Source organism: Mobula birostris, chromosome 2 (genome assembly GCF_030028105.1).
Source record: "Mobula birostris isolate sMobBir1 chromosome 2, sMobBir1.hap1, whole genome shotgun sequence".
Classification (NCBI taxonomy): domain Eukaryota; kingdom Metazoa; phylum Chordata; class Chondrichthyes; order Myliobatiformes; family Myliobatidae; genus Mobula; species Mobula birostris.
In genome coordinates, this window is record NC_092371.1 from 122,770,167 (window position 1) to 122,792,338 (window position 22,172).

Below are 22,172 nucleotides of genomic sequence, written 5' to 3' on the forward strand. Positions count from 1 at the left end.
TGTCCCTTCGTCATAAAAGACTCTCAGCCAAGCTGGATACAGGAATCTGATGTTGTTTTCCTTCAGGACTCTCCGTGTTTCCGTATATTCCTTCCGTCTGGCAAGAATCCCCGGTGCGTAGTCGTGGTCTAAACTGATTTTACAATTGTTCCACATGAAACCTTTATTTTGCCATGCCCTTTTAAGCACCTCTTCCTTCGTTCTGTAACTGAGAAATCTGACCAGAATCGATCTGGGCTGGGCGCCTGCCGGGGGCTGTGGTGCCAACGCGCGGTGAGCCCTTTCTATCTGTAGGTCTTTTGCGGCCGGTATATCAAGGTTCTCTCTAAGCAGCTTCTCCACGAAGGGAATCATCAATCCGGGTTTTCCTTTGGGAACTCCGTAGATCCTCACATTTTCCCTTCTCGAGCGGCCTTCTTGATCTATTAGTTTCCACTGGAGCTGGTCTTGCAGCTTCAGCATTTCTGCTATCACCTCCTCTGTGTTTTGTAGCTTCTCTTCAATTCTAACAATCCTCGCTTCAGCTTCATCTATCCGCGAGTTAGTTTTTACTATTTCTCCTTTAATATCTTCCAGCTGTTTGCTGTTATCTTGTCGGAACTCACGAATCTCTCCGAGAATCAAAGACAGAGTCACCGATTCCCCCTCATTATCTCCGTCCTGGCTTGCCGTGGGGGAGCTAGGCCCGTCGCCTTTCTGCGTCTCTTTATGTTTATCAGCCTTCGGAGCGGACTTTTTAATCTTGTTCTTAGACATCATCCTTGCCCCTTTTATTAATATAGTTATGCAATATTAAGTATTTGTCTAAATTCGATTTTGGGGCAGTTTACCTTCTTTTTTGTCGAGAGACCTTTTCCTTACGCCGCCATTCCCTTGATGACCCGGAAGTCCCCCCGTATAAACTATTTTAATTAGGTATGCTGAGGTGAGGAGGGTGGTGAATCTATAGAATTCATTGCCATATAGGGATGTAGAGGCCAAGCCATATTTAAAGCGGAGGCCGATAGGTTCTGAATTAGTACAGGTGTCAAAGGTTACGGGGAGAGGGCAGGATGATAGGGTTGAGAGGAAGTAATAAATCAGCCATGATCAAATTCTGCTCCTATGTCTTAGGGTCTAAGGTGCTGAAAGTGCTAGGAGAGGGAAATGTATAAGACATAATACAGCAAAACCAAAGGCAGACTATTAATGGATCATGAATGTTCTACTTTTCGCAGAGGCAGCGTTGACTATATACACAAAAGGGTGTCAAATCATTATTACATGTGCTGGCATCTAAACCAATCATAGCACAGGGTTATGCACCTAGAGTACAGATTTAACCTACAGTTTTCAAAATGGCTGTCACCCTAGTATGTGTGTAGAAAGACATGGCTGGCTTTTTAATTATAGGCAGCAAGGTAACTGCAAGGGTCAAGCCTCTTTTCACAGGGTTGGCCAGGCACTATTATTCAGAAAAGTCTTGGAACATGGTAATTGTCCATCACCATAAATTCAGGCCTAATCCAGGCAGAAAGTGAAGACAATGGAGGGTCAGAAAGGAAATAAGCAGAGACATTGTCACCCTCATTCCTCCAACACTGTTCAATGTTTGTGTTTGGATAAAAATCAGTATACTAGTAATTCACAGGTCTGGACTAATGTACAGCAGCTAAGATATTTCGACTACTTAATTAAGTAATCTGGAATAAAATCTCAAATTTGTAATTGGAACCATGCAATAATCATTGTCATTAAGGATAGCAATATACTTTAGGGAAGGACTTTTTTGCTAGCGTCATATGACTGGGTTATATCCAGAACAGCAGCAAATTGGTTAATTCTTAACTGTCCTTTGAAATGGCCTCACTGCCCCCTAAATTGTAAGGCTAGAAACAGGCAATAAATACCAGCTTTTCCATTGAGTAAACAAAATTAACAATAGAAAGCTGGCTTTAAAATAGATGGTTTGAAGAAATAATCACAGTTTGAAGTTGACTTTGAGTTGTTAATCCAAAGTGATGAGTGAGTATGGATAATATTCAGTCTGGGATCTGGATTTAAGCTCAGAAGAAGGAAGGTGGAAAAATATTTTATATTTTATTGCATGTGTGGAAGATATTTAAAATGGATTACACAAGAAGACCCTGGAGTTGGATAGCAAAAGCTTAAAATTCAAAATAGGCAAGATATTTTACACTGAAGGGTGCTTAAAAATAGAAAAAAGCAATTTGGAATGGGATTTTTAAAAACAAAATATTAGCTGTCAGACAGACTGCAATCATCTCTTTTGCTTTGTCCATTCCTGTGAGGGACTATCCAAATCAAACTTTCTTTTATTCTTCCCTAAGCAATAAGGAGCAATATGCAGTGTTGACTTGAAAATAACATATTCTGCCAGTTTGTGGTACCTAGCCATGGGGAGATTTGGTGCCCCAATTGAAAATTATTGTACTTCTTGATGACATTTTGCATATTCTTTCTAAACTTTCGTACTTTCTGCCCATTACAGATTCTCACTTAACACTAGGTCATGTGCAGACCTACATTATGTGTAGATCACACAGCACAAAAATTAATATAAATCAAATCAAAATGGTTACTAATTATGAGTCTTCAAAATGCCTTCTTTATCTAAACTGTTTGTGCTAGTTCAACTACTGGAGAACCACTGATCTCAGCTGTGGCAAAGAGACTTCTGAACTTCAATATTGTACAATAGTGCACTGCTTAATTTAAATAATGTAACACTGATAAATGAACTAGGTTTGTAAGCAAAGATAAGAAATGGTTTGCGATAAGTACATGGCTATGTTATCTCAGTTTTGCACCCCAAATCTAATAAGCTATTTAGTTTGAAACAAGAGAAAATCGGTAGATGTTGGAAATCCAAGCAACACACACACAATGCTGGAGGAACTCAGCAGGCCAGGCAGCATCTATTGAAAAGAGTACAGTCGATCCTTCAGCATGACTGGAGAAAAAAAGATGAAGAGTTTAAAAAAAAGCTGGTTAACTTACATGCTTTCAGTATGATCATTAGAAATAGAATGTTTGAATTTTAAAGGAAAAAGGAATAATCATGTTTACTGCAAATATAAGTAACAAAGTAACAAAAAATACACTCAAAAGGCCAGTCACTGTCTGGGGAAGAAACAGAGATTACTCTTTCATGTTGATTTGCACATTTCCAGTCTGATATATTTGCGCTTGCAATATAATAGTATTTAGCTATTTTAATGAATGGCCCTTGCTATATGCAATTATATAAATTGAAACAAAAAGGCTATATTGTTCAGGTTTCCACAGTCTCGTCCATGTCTATGTGCTGAACTTTAGCTGTTATCTCTCTTCCCCTTTGCAAGGGATTTGCATATAGCAACACTGGTATTTTGAATGTTAGATTATGAATTAGCTTGTCAGGGTGTATTAGGTTGGTCCATAGAGTGGTTAACTATATTAACTACAAAGTCTAATCATAATAGTCTATGTATCCTAGTCAGAAAGGAAATCAGAAAAGGAAGTAGGAATGTTAAGACAGCATTCTGCAATTTAAAAAGCTTCAACAGATTTTTTTAAGCAGAGTTCTCAAAGTAACAGATTGTATCTGCGTAACATTTCTTCCAAGGAAAATACACATCGTGCTAACTGGGATGCAAATAAGAAAAAGGTGGGACCATGGTGTGAATACCATTCAAAAAATAAAACAGTCATTAGTTAAACTGCTCTCAGAATGGGATAGTTATCTAAACAATAAATGGAGAGGCCAATTAAATAAAATAAGAGTTGAGAAGGAACTACATTTGCATTAACTAATCAGTCATCTGTGATTGAGTAGATTATACATTAAGATAATGAAAATAACAAGGAACAGGGAGCATTTGCCAACCTCTTAACATATATTTTTGTAATTGAAGGGTAAAAGGCAGGTATCTAACCAGAGCACTTTGAAATGACGTTAATGTAAGACTTGGTTTAAACCCTGGATTATTTTGAGAATATGATGACCAAGAGAAAGCAGATTGCTGCTTCCCTATGCTGGAGCTCAGACATTTCGCTGTTACTCTTGATTAACCAACCCATCACAAGGGAATTGTTACATCTGTTAAGGGTCACATGTCTGTTCTGTATCATTACATTGTGATAATTATGGTAACCATTACTTCTTTGTGAACCAGTAAAACTCCTCTAATATTTGACCTTTGGATACCTAATAACCTTTGAAAAATAATTAAAATCATGCACACTAACCACTCACTGAAATCTGTTAATTTTAAGTTGCTCTGCAATGTTAAAAGATGTTAAAACTTCTGCTGTGGCAACTCAAAAAAAATCATTCATAAGTTGCAGATGCAATGAAAGAGATCAACATTAATTGCAAGCTGTTAATTGTTTTTGAGAAGATGATGGTGCGTGGCAGCTCACATGGTAAAGGCACTCACACAATGCTGTTTGGTTGATGGTTACAGATTTATACCAAGCAACAATGAAACAGTAACGAGAGCATTTACAAGATGGCACAAAAACTGGTGGAGTTTTTCACAGCAGAGGGTAGGCTTAGGCTATGAGGCCATATCGATGTGTTGGTGAAAGGGGCTAAGAAATGGCAGATGAAGTTTAATACCTGTAAATATGAAGTGACATATTTTGGACGTATTTATGAGGTGAGGATATACATCATAAAAGGCAAGATCCCAGGGAGTACTAAGGAACAGATGATGTACAGGCAGATAACATGGTTAAGAAGGCATAAGGGACAACAGCCTTCATTAGTTGAGGTACTAAGCACAAGAGTAGCGAGGTTATGCTCCGAAATATAACACATTGATCAGAGCTGAGCTGGAGTACTGCATGCAGTTCGAGTCATCACACCATAGAAAGGATGTAACAGTGCTGGAGAGACTGCACAGGAGATTCAATAGGATGTTGCCTGGGTTAGAGTTAGGAGATACTGGAGAGGCTGAGTCTGTTTTTCCAGAGTGGAGGAAGTTTTTCACGGCTCCCTCAACTGTCTTGATGAGGCCACACTTAGGCTGGAGAGACAACACCCTATATTCTGTCTAGATAGCCTCCAACCTGATGGCACAAACATCAATTTCTTGAACTTCTAGTAATTGCCCCTCCCCTTTCTCCTTCACCATTCCCCATTCCCATTTCCTTCTCTTACCTTATCTCCTTCCCTGTCCATCACCTCTCTCTGGTCCTCCTCCCTCTTCCCTTTGTTCCATGGCCTTTTTGTCTGCTATCAGATACCCCCTTCTCCAGCCTTCCATCTCTTTCACCAATCAACTTCCCACCTCTTTTCTTCACTTCTCTTTTTCGGAGGAAGTTTGGGGGGGGGGAAGGGAACATGATGTAGGCATTACAGGAAATATTACCTTTTTATCTGAGGTGAAAAGAAGATTCAGGACAAAGAACACAGATTTAGGGTAAGGGTTAAGAAATTTAGTGGGGATCTGGAATGTGCTGCTTGAGAATAGTAAAGGCAGAATCACTGACAGCAGTTAAGAAGTGTCTATATTTGCAATTGAATCACCTAGTAGGCTTAGAAGGCTATGTGCTAATTGCTGGAAGGTGGGATAATATGGATGAGTGAGCACTTGTCAACATGGACATGAAGCATATGAGTCAGGAATATACAAGACTGGAGGGCAATCTGAAAAAGGTATGACGTCTGTTCAAAAAACAAAACATACTTTTTGCCCTTGGATCTTCTGATATGCTACCTAAGAATTGTTGCAAGTCACTGTGGTATGCCTTGCTAAGTGATCTAATGTCAAATTATATTGCACTACTGATGGAAAGTGCAAGTGTCTAGGATAGTGTATTTGGTTCAAACACTCAGGATGCATTGCCCTGCATAACATCCAATTTGGATATTCAAATTTCACTTATCCAGGATTATATTCTACTACACACCCAACTTGTAACTTGCAGGTGGTGAAAAGGCTTTGGCATATCAGCAGGTGAGTCTCAGAATATCCAAGCTATGATGTGATCTTGTAGGCACTGTTTTTTTTCAAGTACTGGTCAATGCGACAGGTCTAGTACTGGAGGATGTTGGTGATGGGAGATTCAAAGCAATAGCAATGAATATCAAGAAGCATTAATCTTCCTGTCATTGAAGATGTCACTTGTTTGATCTAAGTTTTTTTTGCCATTTCACAGTTTAACCCTGAACTTTGTCCTGATATTACTGCAATCAGGCATGGATAATTTCATTATCCGAGGAACTGCAAATGGAACAAGGCACTCTGCAGTCATCTGAAAACATCCCCACTTCTTATCTCTAGAAGGTCACAGCTGGAGGTACTTGGGACTAGGACACTGTCCTGAGAAACTGCTCTAGGGTTAAGAAGATTAGCTTTCCAATATCACAATCCCCTTCCTTTATGAGAGATATAACTCTGACTGCTACAGAGCTTTCCCCTTGATTCACATTAGATTTGTTCAATTAGAATAGCTGCATGCAGGCAGACTGTATTAAACAAATGGATGCAATTACGGTGTATGTGCAAGGGAGTTGAGTATCAGATGAGACCAATTATGATCAATGGCTTTTAGAGGCAAAATAGCTATACTTTATAATGAGTAATATATGGTCACCCGCAGAATAGTATGTTTTGTGTCTTGTTATTTTCTATCAATTTAGATTTAGAAAATATTACAGGAGAATAGTTTGAGATTTTAGTTACTGTATTTTTTCACTGGGGAAGAGGAAGATATTGAACATGTGTTTGTGCGTGTACATCATATTTGATAGTAAGGTAAGCTACATTCACATCATTATTATTACAACATGTTTCCATCTTTGAACAATGAATCACTTCTGCCTTGTCTCAAATCATCTGCCCCCAGCACCTCCACACACACACAAAAAATCATTTGCATCCTTCAAAGCCTTTTAGCCGGAGAGTGGTGAATTTGTGGAATTCATTGCCACAGGCAGCTGTGGAGACCAAGCCTTTATGTATATTTAGGGAAAAGGTTGACAGTTTCTTGATTGGTCTGGGCATGAAAGGATACAAAGGGATACTAGGAGAAGGCAGGGGATTGGGGCTGAGTGGAAAATTAGATCAGTTGATGAAATGGTGGAGCAAATTCTACGGGCCAAATGGCCTAATTCTGTTCCACTATCTTATGGTCCAGTTTAGACGTAGACTGTTTCAACACTAATGTTGTGTTTCCTGACCTACATTTCAATTTTAAAATTCTCACTTGCATTTATAAATCCTATATTGAATGGCAATTCTGGCCTCTTCAGCAATCCCAAATTTATTCCACTCACAGCTGACATTCATTTCATCAAAGTCCGAACATCAAGAATTCCTTCCCCAAATATCTCTGCCCCCACCTCTCTTTCTTCATTTCACAGGCTTATCGAAACACTCTGCCCTAATATATGTTAATGTGGATCATGTCAAATTTTATTTCACACTTTCAAGTGCTTTTGAATATTTATATTCAGTTAAAGGTGCTTCATGAATATGTTGCTTTCGCTATTGAAATTGTATATAGTCCCTACAAGGCCAATTCTCCTTAACAGAATGGTTACAGAATAGACCATCTCCTCTTTTAAAAGTTGCCTACATTTAGCAGTTATTTGCAGGTGTATTCTCACTGTATCTTTCTTTCTGAAGATTTTGCGCCTGATAGCTTTTATTGCAAGATAAATGGAATGAGTGGATTCCCTCCTCTTAGCTGTTAGAGGCACAAAAGGTATACAGAAATCGACCCTCTCATCTTCCCTTTCCAGTTAGAAAAGGCTTGAGCTTCATTTCAACATTCTCTCTGTCAGTAACAAGGGAATGCAAATTAATAAAGACAGCACCTATTTGTGTCATATTAAGCTACTCCTTAAACATTCTACTGTGCTGAAAAAGAATCAATTTTTTTATTCAGTTACATTATATTGCAATATCCAGACGAACATAACCTGTTAACTTGACTTTTTTTCCCCTCACGAATATTGAGCAGAAATAGTGTAAGTCAACTTTTTAAATATTTAGAAGTACTGTGGGAAAGGGACTTTGATGCAAGCTCCACAGAAATGACTTAAGCATTGTTTTTGATTAATAATCCATTTCAATTCATACTCTTATACATCTACAGTAACAAAGCTTAGTTTCCAACTTCCAGAAAAATAGTATAAGTATTATATGTTGTTCCCAAGCCTGGGTTTCCTACGCAGACAACTATACGAAATCATTTACTGCCTGATCACTACTTCGCTTCTTAAACATTTAACACTTTTAATTTCAAAATGAATGATACACATGGTACAATAAGTGAGTATCAGTCACCTTAGTGTGCATGCAGCCTGGTACAGCCGTTCCGATGTATTCTTACTTTCTTCTTCTTAATTTTTAATTTACATTATTTTTTGTATTTTTTTTCTCACGGTAACACGTCGAAGCTGCACCCTCTCTAACATGCTGGTAGAGAGAGTTTTATTTGGGTTTTCTTTAGCGCTGGAAATGGTTACATCCCGACACACAGGACAGAAGCAAGGTTGCATTGTGTATTCCACGGACCAGCAAAGACCGGCCAGCTTAGCGAACAGAGCAGTGGACACCCCTGCTGAAATCCGGAGGAAAACACACAGAGGGGGATCACAAAGTCGAGGAAAAAGGACCGGGTCGAGACAACAGAGTCTTTTGGAGAAGGGGAGTTCGGTGGGTAATACTGTTCCGGCTGACCGGAAGTGCACTGAGAGCGGTAAGCGTAAAGGAATTCGGTGCTTACTATTCTGGTTAACAACGGATGGTGCAATCCAGGGGATATTACGATCGAGGAACGTGTTTGCAGACTGGATATTGAACTTTTTACTGTTGGACTTCGGCCACATTCCACCGTGATACAACACTTGGCGGCATGGGAGGTCATTCCTGCCTGTGGCCATCGAACGTGTAGCTCCTCCTGTGGAGGGTCAGACACCCTGAGCCAATAGACTGGTCCTGGACTTATTTTCCATCTGGCATAGTTTGCATTTTGGTGTTTGATGGGGTTTTTTGAATTGCTACATTTACGCTCTACTCTTGATCAGTGCGGCTGTAATGAAACCAAATTTCCCTCGGGATTAATAAAGTATATCTATCTATCATTGCCCAGAAGACAAAGCAAGCTACCACATAGCTACAATAAGGAACAGTAGAACATGGATTTAAGAATACTTCTCATTTGTTGACCACAGCTGTGAGAGTCACCAAGTGAAAGACAAATGCATTCACAGTGAAAGGAGGATTAAGGGAAAAACATTAATAAGAGAGATATTCTCCCTCGTCCATGTCCTCTTATCTAGGGCTTTCAGAGTGAGATTACCAGGGATATGAAAATGAGGCCACACTAACACATTTTTTGTGAGAAACCAGAAAGACCGAGTGGTGCATAGGAATAAGACACACAAAACATAGCTTTGATGAAGGCATAAAACTGGAATTTATAGCTAAAGATAGAGTGGTCAAGAACGATAATGGATCGGCACAAAACTTGATTTAACTACAGTCTGAAGCTTTCTTATAGAGAGCACATTAAATCACTGAAGCATGTCAAGGTGTGAAATTACTCGGATGGGACTAAGAGTGGTAAATCTGAGTTATGAGGAAAGCATTGCTCAGATACCAGAGAACATTCTTAGTCCGAGAATAAATTTATCGGAAACATTTTAAAATTATGAAAATTTTAAATTTATCAGAAACATTTTAAAATTATGAAAATTTGATAAGATTTTATAAAGATGCTGTTTCTTCTGGTTGGGTGTGGTGATGAGAAATAATCAACTTAAAATGATCACGGCATGTGAGTGAAGAGAAATTTTATTTTAATGCAGAGTGTTGCTGGAGCATAAACTGCTTTGCCAAAATGATTAATCAATGCAGAAATCACTGCATCTTTAAAGAGAAAAGTGGATAAATACTTGAAGCAAAGGGTATGTGAATGAATACTGGGACTAGTTTCAAATTGTTCAAGCAAAGAGCTGGCACTAATGGCCTCCACACGCACTATAAAGTTCTACATTTCTAAGCATTAGCCTTGAACTTTTGATTACCCAGTCCATGCAAGGATAGATTGTTCAGATAAAATCCTTTAGCTAGATTGGCAAAAATCCTTGCACTAATAACTTATACATAATCCATCTCAATTCTGTTTCAATTCATTTTATGGGTGCCCCTTTGGCAATTCATTCAGTCCTAAATGAATATGAAATGTTGCCTATTTTAAAGATAAATCAAGCAGTTAAAAAGGGAAAGTGATAATTTTCAACACTCTTTCAGAATCAATCCCTGGACTGACCAATTTGAATTTCCATATACTAAATGAACCTCTTGCTCTCAAGATTTTATCCTTGATTTGGAGAAATGGGCACTATCATTGGAGGAGGTCTTGCCCATCTCCTCCCCACTGCAGCTTCCAAGTGTGCCAAATAATTCCAGGGCAGGAATCCTTAATTCCTTGTTAATGCAATTTGTTTGGAATATTTTCAGACACATGCTCTAGAGTATTACTAACCTGCTTCCAGGCGTAGAACACCTCTGGCATCCAATATCCTGCAGGCCTCCAGTGAACATTGAACCATGGCTTCTTTCTTTTTGCCAGCATGAGTTACTTCTGCAACAAGCTCATTTCCTACTGCATCAGTGACTGGTAGCCTAAAGAAGAGGGAATTATTTAACACTATGCAACATACTTCATTATATCAACAAAAATAAGCAAATAGGGATGAGTAGAAATAAAAAAAATCCACGCACGCACTTTTAGCTCATTCGTTACAATAGTAGTTAAAGAATCCATTCAGATCTGCCTCATCCAGATTTCAATACAGAATGAATTTCCATAAACTAATAGCACAGGGAAGGATGACACTTAACCCATGGTCTCATGATGCCCCTTTGCAAAAACGCTGCCCAAGTACTCACACTCTATTGCACTTCCACATAGCCCCTTGTTATTTGCAAGTTACACGAAGACTGTGTCCTATAGTTACCTTCATGTATTCATTATTTGAGATGCGAGTGTGGCTGGGAATACCAACATTTACTGCCCATCTCTGTCATTGTTCTTTATGGTGGTAGAGGTCAAAAATTTGAGAGCTGTTGTCAGACTTGCATAGTTACTGGCTGTTGGGCCATTAACTATGCTAGTGTGACAACCAGTGTATCACTATACAAACATCCAAATTCTAATCTTCAATTGCAAGCACCATTTTTTTTAATGGCTGGTCCAACTGAATTTCTGGTCAATGGTAATTTCCCTACCCTGCAGAATGCCTTTGGTGGTGGATTCAATAATGGCAATGACTTTGCGTGTTGTATGTCCTGTGTTGTATACCTTTGAATTTCAAGTTTTATTTGAATTTGAACAATGTCATTGAATATCAAGAGTAGATGCCATCAATAACTGATGATTATTGTCCCAGATTTTTATGGTATGAATGTTAAGCTGCCACCTTATCAGTCAATGCCGGAATGTTGTCTAGGTCTTTTGCATGTGGTCATGGACAGCTTCATTTTCTGTGGAGATGCAAATGGCATTTAACATCATGAAATATCAACTAACATGCTGACCTCAGGATGTTAGGAAGGTCACTGATGAAAGCAGATAAGATCAAACAAACTTAAGAGAGTGCTCTGAAGAAGAACTGCAGCAATGTGCAGGTCTAGGATGATCAGACTCTAACAATCATATTGAGTTTTCTTCTTGCAAGCAGTGGCCATTGGAATGAAATCTTCACAATGCCTACTGATTTCAGTTTTACCAGCAATTCCTAATGCTGTACTTGGTCAAATGCTGCCTTGGAATCATTCTCAGCTCCAGGAATCAAATAGTTGGTCCACGTTTGGCCCAAAGGTCTGGTGAGTTCTGGACCAAAATGGCACCAATAAAATCCAAATGGTGAATAGGTTTTTGGCATGTTTGTGCTGTTTGACAGCAGTGTGTGAGACATCTTCCACTACCCCACTGATAGATGAGAATAAACATTCATTCATTAGATTTGATTTCTCCTGCCTTTTGTGAACGGGATATACTCATACAAGTTTTTACATTGTTGGGAAGCCGCTAGTGTTTTAAGTTTATTGGAATATCTTAGCTAGAGCACAAATCTTCAGCAGCAGAGCTGGGACGTTTTATAGTCTCAAACTCTCTGCTACATCCAATGCTGATGTCAAGTGCAGTAAATTGAATTGGCTTCTGTGATGGCAGAGATCTCAGAAGGAGGCTGAGATACACCTATGTGCCACTACTGGTTGAGAATACTTGCAAGTATTTTCATCACTCACATGCTGGCCCCTCATATTGTTAGAGACAGGAATGTTCTTGTAGCCTCTTTCTTCTATTAGCTTTTAAAGTGTCTATCTCTATTAGTGACAAAATAGGACAGGATTGTAGAACTTTTGCATGTTCCAATGTCTGTGTGATCTGTTACCTAGATCTACTGTGTACTCTTCAGTATGCGTGTAGTCATAACAGATTTGTTCGATCTCTATCCTATTTAGCAAGATGGCAGTGCCACATAACAGGATGGAGGGTGTCCTCAGTATGCAGACAGGACAGTGGTGATCCCTCCTATCAATGGTGCCATGGACAGATATATCTGTATCAATAAGACAGGTGAGAGCAAGGCAAAATATACTTTCCCTCCTGTTGATTATCCTCTGTTGTAAACCAGTTCTGGCACTGTCTCCACCAGAGCTGAGTCATTGATAGCAATAACCAGCCATCCAAGACATACTCTTACACTTGCCAATTTCTGTGCTTCCAGCCCCAGCCCCCCAAGTACTGCTCATGGAGGAGCACTTGAAGGAGGATTGTAGATAATAATCATGAAGTTTCCTTGATCATGTTTTACCAAATTCCATGAGGCTGGGTGGGTTCTAGAGATGACATTTAAGGTCCAGATGTACCCACTCTTATATCTACTAATGTCCTCATGTCTTTGGATGGTTAAACTGGGTCACTAGCCTTGGAACCAATCCACTGCCACACAAAAGTACCAGCCACTACACCCAACTCTACTATGATAAGAAACAATTTCTTCTTGCTCTTTGAAAAAAATATAGTAGTAATGTCTGGAGGAATCTGAGGGAAAATTAAAAATAGCATTAATGTAAATGAGTGTTTGGTGGCCAGTGTGGACAGTGGACTCGAGGGTGTTTCAATGCTGCATGGCTCCATTGTAGTAAACCTCTTGCATCTTCTCCAAGGCCTTAAAATTCTTCTGAGAGTATGGTACCTAGAAATGCAGACAATTCAGCAGCTAAGGCCGAACCAATGTTGTTTAAAGGTTCAATCTCTTGATTGTGCAGTCTATTCCTATATTGGTAATTTATTTCATAAACATTTCAAACACTCTGCAGCAATTCTTCTCCCACCTGTATAGACTTGGGTATATGTGATATCAGGTATCTTTTTCATGTAATTCCAATAATATTGCACACAGTTTTTCATAATGCAAACACGAGGAAATCTGCAGATGCTGGAATTTCAAGCAACACACATAAAAGTTGCTGGTGAATGCAGCAGGCCAGATTTGAAAGGGGAAGCTTCTCCCTCCCACTTACAAATCTCTTACTAGCTCTTCTTTCAGTTTGTCCTGACGGAGGGTCTCGGCCCGAAACATTGACTGTAACTCTTCCTATAAATGCTGCCTGGCCTGCTGCGTTCACCAGCAACTTTTATGTGTGTTGCAGTTTTTCATAACCTTCTTTTCAACATTTTCTAAAAAATTATCTAACAGTAGAAGAGTCTGTATATTTTACCAAAGTCCTCCTGAATTCTCACATTATTTACTATTAGGATTGGAATCTGCTTACTTTCGCAAGTACCAAGGTACAGTGAAAAGCTTTTGTATATTGTTCAAACATATACAGTGCATTGAGACAATGCAACGCAAATTAACAGAATGTAGAATAAAAAGTGTAACAGCTACAGAGAAAGTGCAGTGCAGGTGACAATAAGATGCAAGATTTTAATAGGGTGGATCGTGAGGTCAAGAGTCCATCTCATCATACTGTGGAATCATTCAATAATCTTATAACAGTGCAGTAGAAGTTACCTTTGAAATTTTTAAAATACCATTTACAAACTTTGAAATGATACCTGCATACCATAAGTCTTTGGGGCACATAACTGATTGAAGATGATTATACAACATTCAGTTTAATTTATTGATTCTCAGGTAATGCAGTAATCTGTGGGTACAAGCATTAAAACCAAACAACCCTTCAGGTAGGGGCTGGTAAGTAGCAATAATAGTCATATAACACCAATACCAGACAATGACCATCTCTAACAAGAGTTGAATCATCTCTAATTACTCTTATCATCACAGAATGATTATTTATTTTATATTCAATTGCTTATTCTTGCATTTCCTCTTTTCTTATTTAAGTCACACATCACCCATGAAATAGGAGACAGTAGGCTTCCTATTGCAAATCAGTGATGTATTACTTTGTGACAAAGGACATAACACTGAGTATGCCAAAAGCTCCTACTAGTTATCCCCATTTCTAATGAGATCTTGTCTGCTGCCTTGTATACATGAGCAATCATGTTTATTGTGAATATAACTAGGAAACAGACAGCTTTTGTCCAACATCTAGCCTTCTGTAAGGGAAATTTGTTTTAGATCAACTCCTTTTGCTGGATGTTAGAGAATAAATCACTTAGATGTAAAGTGCAAGAACATAAGGGAAATAAAGTATATGGCAGAAAGGTAACTGGTGTGGAAATGAAAGCAGGCTTGAAGTACATGGGGCCTCTTCCTATTCTTGATTCTGAATGCAGTCAGAATGTATGTGATTCTCCAGTGAGGTACAATTTTGGAAAATTATTACTTTGGTATTTGCAAAATGCAATGAAGTTAATTGAAGCTACAGGTGTTGCTTGGTAAGTATTAGACCCAGGTATGTGTCCCAGCATCTGACATACAGGTACCATCCAATTACACTTTCCTCAAAAACATTAGTCAAAAGCTTAGGATTAATTTAAATTTTCCACCAAACAGCATACTTAATAAATACTAGATCATTTTTCACTCTATACCTTAACAAGAAGATGATATTGCCGCATTAACTTTGTTCTAGATTAGAATATTCAAAATTAAAGTTAAAAAAGTCCCTAGTTCTCAGTCCTGATGCAACAATTTATTATACTCTGAAATTTACTGACGAAAAGATTTGCTAGGTTGAGAGACAAAATAAGCTAGGTAATTGCATAATTAGAATCAAATAATCTAATTGAAGAAATTTATTGAAATTTGCCATGTCTGCTGGGAAGGACTCCGTATTTGGAAAAACAGCTTTGATCTTCCAGTAAGGTAGGCACTGCAACTGATTTTAGCATCTCTAAAAATACAAGATGCTCAAGTTAAGAAAAGGGGAGGGTTAATGAACATAAGTATGTATGCAATTGCTACTCATGGTGATTGCTAAATTAGAATCACATATTGTTGACTCTTGCTTGTTTCTGGTTGGGCAAGAATATACCCTTAGCCAGAGAAGACCATTTTACTAGTTATCACAAGTAATTTAATGCTTAGAACTACAAGTGCTTTTAATAATATTTCAATTATTGATAACATTTAAATACCTGACTCTGCAGACCCAAGTACCAGAGCCTCGCTCATCATACTCATATTCAAGCTCCTCACCTGCAAGAAAAGAAAATGGAAAACATAACAGATGTTTTGAAATAGGAATTAAACAGTAGAGTTACATAATTAACATCAGAAACTATAGTATACCATTTCATCTTTGGACCATAACACAAAGGAACATAATTAGGCCATTCAGCCCATTGAGTCCTTGACCCCCTTACTAATATCAACCACTGCTTTAAATATACTCAATGACTTGGCCTGAACAGCTGTCTGTACCAATAAATCCCACAGATTCACCATCCCCTGGCTGAAGAAATTCCTTCTCTTCTCCTTTCTAAAGGGATGTCCTTGCATTGTGAGGCTGTGCCACGTGGTCCTAGAATCCACTATTATAGGAAACAACCTCTCCAGGTCCATTCTATCTTGGCCTTCAATATTTGATATGTTTAAATAAGATCACCCTTCATTCTTTTATACTCCAGTGAGTACAGACCCAGAGCCATTCCTGAGATCATCCTCATTAACCTTCTTTAGGCTCTCTCCAATACTCTCAACACTCCAAGCGCAGTCTGACCAATGTCTTATAAAGCCTCAGCACAACACCTTTGCTTTTATATTTTAGTCCTCTCGAAACGAATGCCAACAATGCATTTGCCTTCCTTATTACTGACTCAACCTGCAAGCTAACCTTTTTGGAATCATGTACGAGGACTCCCAAGTTCCTTTGCACCTCTGATTTCTGAATTTGCTCCCCTTTTAGAAAAGTTTTCGCCTTTTTCCTTCAACCAAAGTTCATGACCATACACTTCCCTGCACTGTATTCCATCTGCCACTTCTTTGCCCATTCTCGCAACCTGCCCAATTATGAGCAGTTCTCAGAAATGGAACCATGCAATAATCTGAGGAGGACCCATACATAAAAATTTTTCTCTTCAGCTTTAAACACCAATTGAAACTCAATATTTCAACTAAGTTTTATATCACTGCTACTAAGTTCGTCACTCTTATCTTCATTCTTTTATCCATTCCTTCCTGTGCCTTTTAATGTGCTACAGAATGCTTACAAGAATAAAGGCATAATATAAATGTAAGATGCGACTGCATTGAATAATAAGAAATAATAGGGCACTGAGGGATTCTTCCAGCTCATTTTTATATATTGTCATGAGACCAGTGATGGCCACTGAAAATATCAAAAGGTAAACAGATAACAGTTTAGTGCTCTATTGGGAAGGCAGTCTCTGCTAGAGTACACACACAAAATGCTGGAGGAACTCAGCATGTTATGGAGCATCTATGGAAATTAATAAACAGTCAGCGTTTCAGATCGAAACCCTCCATCAGGACTGGAAAACAAGGGGGAAGAAGCCAGAAATAGAACGAGAAAGCGGGAAAGAAGATGATAAGTGAAACCAAGTGGGTGGGGGAGGGGGGATAAAGTAAGAAGCTGGGAGGTGATGGGTAGAAAAGGTAAAAGGCTGGAGAAGAAGGAATCTGATGGGACAGGAGAATGAACCATGGGAGAAAGGGAAGGAGGAGAGGCACCAAGGGGAGGTGATAGGCAGGTGAGAAGAGGCAACAGGCAGGCAAAGTTGGGAATTGAAGAAGGGGGAGGAAGCAGGGGAAGTTGAAGAAATTGATGTTCATGCCATCTCGTTGGAGGCTAGTGAGACAGAATAAACTCTGCTGGAGTACCACTGGATTACATACCCAGGTAGTTAAAACTCAGTCACCTGATTTAGGATTGAAAATAAACCCAAAGGAGATAGATTGGGAAACACAATGCAACCAATGAAACTTTCAGAAAGCTTTGCAAACACTGGCCATCACATGGTACAGTATATGAGCAAAGTTCATGTTTCAGTAATAATTCTGCTTGTCTGATATTTAAATGGATTAAAAATATTAGACAATGTTTATTCCACAAGTTCCTTATGGAGGTTGTGGAGTCAAAACAAGTCCTTCTCATGTTCCTGCACAGTTTATTTACTGACACTTGCTGCAGGTTTGAAGGTAGAAAGTATTGTTGGATAAACTCACTCAGAAAACAAGCCAGCAATTTACTAGAATACACTTTATGAGCATTGGATTGGGTAGCTGGTTGGTTAGGCAGTATATATTTATAATGCCAACTAGCAGCTGTACAGACACTTTCAAAATACCATAGTAGGTTTTGAAAATGTTGCTTAAATATCAAAAGAGAAGAGAAACTGTTTTTCTCCAATTGAAAAAGCGTTGCACATGGATCGATGGTAACCTCTCTCAGTGTGGCAGTAATTCTTTTAATCTGATAAGCACAAAACTGCCTGCAGGACAGTTTTAAATTGAATTCAACAGAAATATTTCACATTTAATCCAGACCACTGGGTAATTTATTCCTTTCCTTATATTGCCCTCCCCAGATGGTCAGATATTATTCTCATGCGCATGGAGACTCTTGGGATGAATGAGTTCTACATTGGGAACAAGTCTTGATAATGATTCCTGACACTTTGTGTTTCCATGTAAACCAGATTTTTTTTAGTTTATCTGTGGAGAATAATAGTATGCAAGGCAGCTGCTCAACTCTCTATGCACAGTAATCAAACCATGTCAGATGCTGTGTTGCATAAAAGTGCGCTTTAACAGTATGCCTCTGGTCAAACTTTCACTATTCAATTTCCTATTGTAAAACATTCCTGGGCCACCATCTGCAATAATGCAAAGCACATGTTAAATCAGGGTAACAATGATTTTTCAAACTTCTGGTAATTTCTCTCCCAATCCTCCTCCTCTCTTTTTCCATTCCTCATTCTGGCTCTCCTTCTCTTCTCCTCACGTACCCATCACCTCCTTCTAGTGCCCTTCCTCCTCTCCTTTCTCCAATGGTCTACAGTAACCTCTCCTACCACATTCTTTCTTCAGCATTTCACCTCTTCTACCTATCACCTCCCAGCTTCTTCATTCCCCCTCCCTCACCTATCACCTATCAGTTTGTACTCTTTCCCATTCCCCACCTTCTTATTCTGGCTACCACCCCACTATCCTTCAAGACCCATTGATGGACCTGGGCCCCAAAATGTCAACTCTTTATTCCTTTCCATAGATGCTTTATTATTTTCCCACCATCTGCAAATTCTCTTAGGTTTATGTTAAATCAGAGAGCTTCCTGCTGTACATTTTTACCTTCTGCCCTAGTGAAACCTTATCAGGATCCTTTAATCCTATTTATCAAATTTAGATGCGTACCCATGCTCCAGTCTGGTATTCACTCTGAGAAGTGATAGGCTAATAACTTAATGTTATGCCTTCTATCAGTATTAATTGAAAAATGGAAACCATTTGTTAAATGCATTTTGTCAAACAACTATATCTGGTAGAAAGGAATAGAAGGCACTGGATAGGATAAGATAGGAACTGGCATTTGAAAAGCATAAATAGCAGCACCAACCTGTTGAGTCCATTGTTTTATGCTTCACTATAATTTTATGGCCAATATGCTGAGGAAAATAAACAATTCTTATATAAGAGTTGATTTCTCATTTCTCACGGTGAGGAACACAGAAATATCCTGGAGCTGGCAGTTAGAAAATGGCCAAATGATAAAAGTAAGGGCAAAAGCCATTTGACATAGTACTAAGTAAATATTTTGCTCACTGTGACACTGAATCGACCAAGGTTGTCCAAAGCCCAAGTGAAGAAGCCATGGTTGGTGCTGTAAGTTAATGTTTGATTCTATGAAGGATTTTGGCTCAAAACTTCTACTGTTTGTTCATTTCCAAGACAGCAGCCCAAAATTGGGCATCTGATATGCTGCCTGACCTGCTTTCCTCCAGCATTTTGTGTGTCTACCTTTGTTATTGTTGATAACCACAGCATATCAGATGCCCAATTTTGGGCTGCTGTCTTGTGTTTCTGGTAATGACATACCAGAAAACAGAAGGTGTCCCCATTGGGAAGACAAGAGTGAAATCTCAGGCTGGAAAGGTAGTACATTCCTGGAGGACCTGTCAGGGTATCTGACAAACTGTAAGATAAACAAATAAAACTGCATATGGTGGAATCTGAAATAAAGACAGAAATAGTGGAAGAATTCATCCTGTCAGGACTGTCTGCAGATCGAGAGATCATAGAGTGCTTTGGAGACAGTTCCTTGTGGACGTTACATGCCAGGTTTAAAAAGTAACTGGGGCCTGTCAGAATTTGTCCATGGAGCAGGAGGTTGCTTTGGTAAGTGGAACAGCCAATGTGATAGTAGCCAGTGTTGGAGTGGGTGGCTTTGGCCCAACAGGCTTTGGTGAGAACAAATGGAGGATAAGCCTGCTGAGTTGTTTAGTGATTGTAGGATTTAAGGTTAAGAATTTAGAGCCAAAAGTATAACAAATGCAGCCGGATGATTAGTGAGAGCTAATGTTGTTCCATTATTCAAGAAGGGAACAAGAGATAATCCTGGAAACTATAGACCAGTGAGTCTCAAGTCAGTGGTAGGGAGACGACGCTTAAGGATAGGATTAACGAGCATTTGGAAAACCATGGCCTAATTAGAGAGAACCAGCATAGCTTTGTGTGGGGCAAATCACGTCTTATAAAACTGATAGAGTTTTTTGACAAGGGTGATTGACTGATGAAGGAAGATCTGTGGATGTGGTCGAGATGGATTTTAGTAAGGCATTTCACAGGGTCCTTCATGAAGATTAAAACACATGAGATCCATGGTGAATTAGCTGTTTGGATTCAGAACTGGCTTACCTATAGCAGACAGAGGGTAGTGGTCAAAGAGACTAATTCTAATTGGGAGATCAATAATTAGTAGTATTTCGCAGCCAATTGTACTGGGACCTCTGCAGTTTGTGATGTATATAAATGACCTAGTTGAAAATACAGATGGATGGGTTAACTTTTCAAGTTTAAGAGTCTAACAAAGGGTCTTTGTTCCTCTTTCCTCAGATGCTGCCTGACCTGCCCAGTGTTCCAGCTATAACGCTGATTGATAGAAGATTGTTATTATTCATTGGATCTTCCATTTGCACAACATTTGCCATTTTAACATTACAAAAGCATAAGAATATAAACCAAATAAGTTATGTAATTTTGTTATGAAATTTTATAAATCTATTTATTTCTACAACCAAAGTCTAAGATCCATTGTTTCCAACACCATCTTAACATTGGCCAAAGCCACCTTTCAGATTACATTTGAGGATTGATTTTTCCTTAATGTAGATGTTGATTAACCTGCAGTGTACTCCCAAATTTTTGTCACAGCATTTTATTTCTATTTCTTCTGGTCAATTATCCCTGACTATTGAAAAGATGCTAGACATTAAAATAGTCGAATAAAATATCATCATTAATGTCCCAATTCTTTTACCTCACTAGTTTCTTAGTAGTCCTTTGAGTTATGAGAAAAATCAAATAATATTGTATTTGCTTTGCAAAAATAAAACAGAACTATAAATATATTCAGCAAGAATTACATCCCAAGTTATACAGCGTAGATAACTTACATTGATAAATTATAGTTATTTTCAATATTAAAGATACTATGATACAATGTCAATGTAGTAAAATAGCCTTCACAGATTGACAATGAAATAGCCTTCACAGATTGACAATGAAATACTGATATAGTAAAGGGCATCAAGTGAATGGATTTAGACTGAGAACTTCAGAGCATGTACACCAGCTGGAAACATGGAGGGGAGGAACACGAGACATAATTAAGCTCAGATGAGCACCACCATAATTAAATATTTAATAGATGATCATAATGTGGGTTAAGAAATGAAGAATTATGGCTTGGATGAAGAACTAAAAAGATCTCACAGAACCATATCTCAACAAGGATTCATGCTGTCAAGCAAGAAACTGAAAATCAGTGATACTGAATACTGTAAAACTAATGCCAATTCCTTGAATAGTGTTGCTTTTACTAGAAGCAGAACTTTTTTCTTTAAGAAAGACAATGCTTACCTTCTCTGTCAAAGAAGCCCTGAAGTGCTTTCTTGGGGTCTTTGATATAAAATGCTTCTCGGTCTTCTTGGAATTCAATGGAATATGGGTTCTCTTCACTTTCATCCTCCACAGCATCTTCCACTGTTGAAATATTTAAAATCCAATCACAAATCTGACAGACATAATCTAGTTGATATGATAATTCTCTGAATAGCATATCACTTACTGCTCTGGGATATAGAGACAACCACTTGATGATCTCAATAAATAGCAAATAGAAGCTAGGTACTTACAGGAAGGTGTGGGGTAGGAGTGGGGAATGAATGTGTGAAACGGTGAAAATGACAATACTTGTTTTTTTAAATCCATTTGTTTGATGAGGACACCTTAACCAATCAGCACGTCCTATTTATAATTTAAGTTCTATTCCAGGGAATACTTTTTATTTTTGTTTCATTTTACTTATTTAATGAAAGTGTTTAGGGGAAAGTAAGGACAATTGCCGGTTTACTTAAGCTGTTTTACTGATTTGTAGTTAACTCAGACATTTAGATCTCATTACACTGAGTGCTCTCCACACTAGAACCACTTCAGTTTTTGAGAAAACTTCAGACACCTGGAATGTGACCTTTCCAAAAGCTTTAGGTTTGTAACTAAA

The 22,172-nt window shown here is 38.5% G+C and overlaps 1 protein-coding gene across 3 annotated transcripts in view; it reads right to left on the reverse strand.

The window, feature by feature from the left end:
- The window catches only part of slc4a1ap (solute carrier family 4 member 1 adaptor protein), a 189,694-nt gene that overhangs the window by 92,747 nt on the left and 74,775 nt on the right, over window positions 1-22,172 (reverse strand). For all 3 annotated transcript variants that reach the window (XM_072247342.1, XM_072247349.1, XM_072247333.1), the window contains 3 exons: window positions 21,533-21,655; window positions 15,571-15,631; window positions 10,489-10,628 (listed from right to left, as the gene is read on the reverse strand). In XM_072247342.1, coding sequence (XP_072103443.1) covers window positions 10,489-10,628; window positions 15,571-15,631; window positions 21,533-21,655 — 324 coding nt within the window. The remainder of the gene's footprint in view (window positions 1-10,488; window positions 10,629-15,570; window positions 15,632-21,532; window positions 21,656-22,172) is intronic.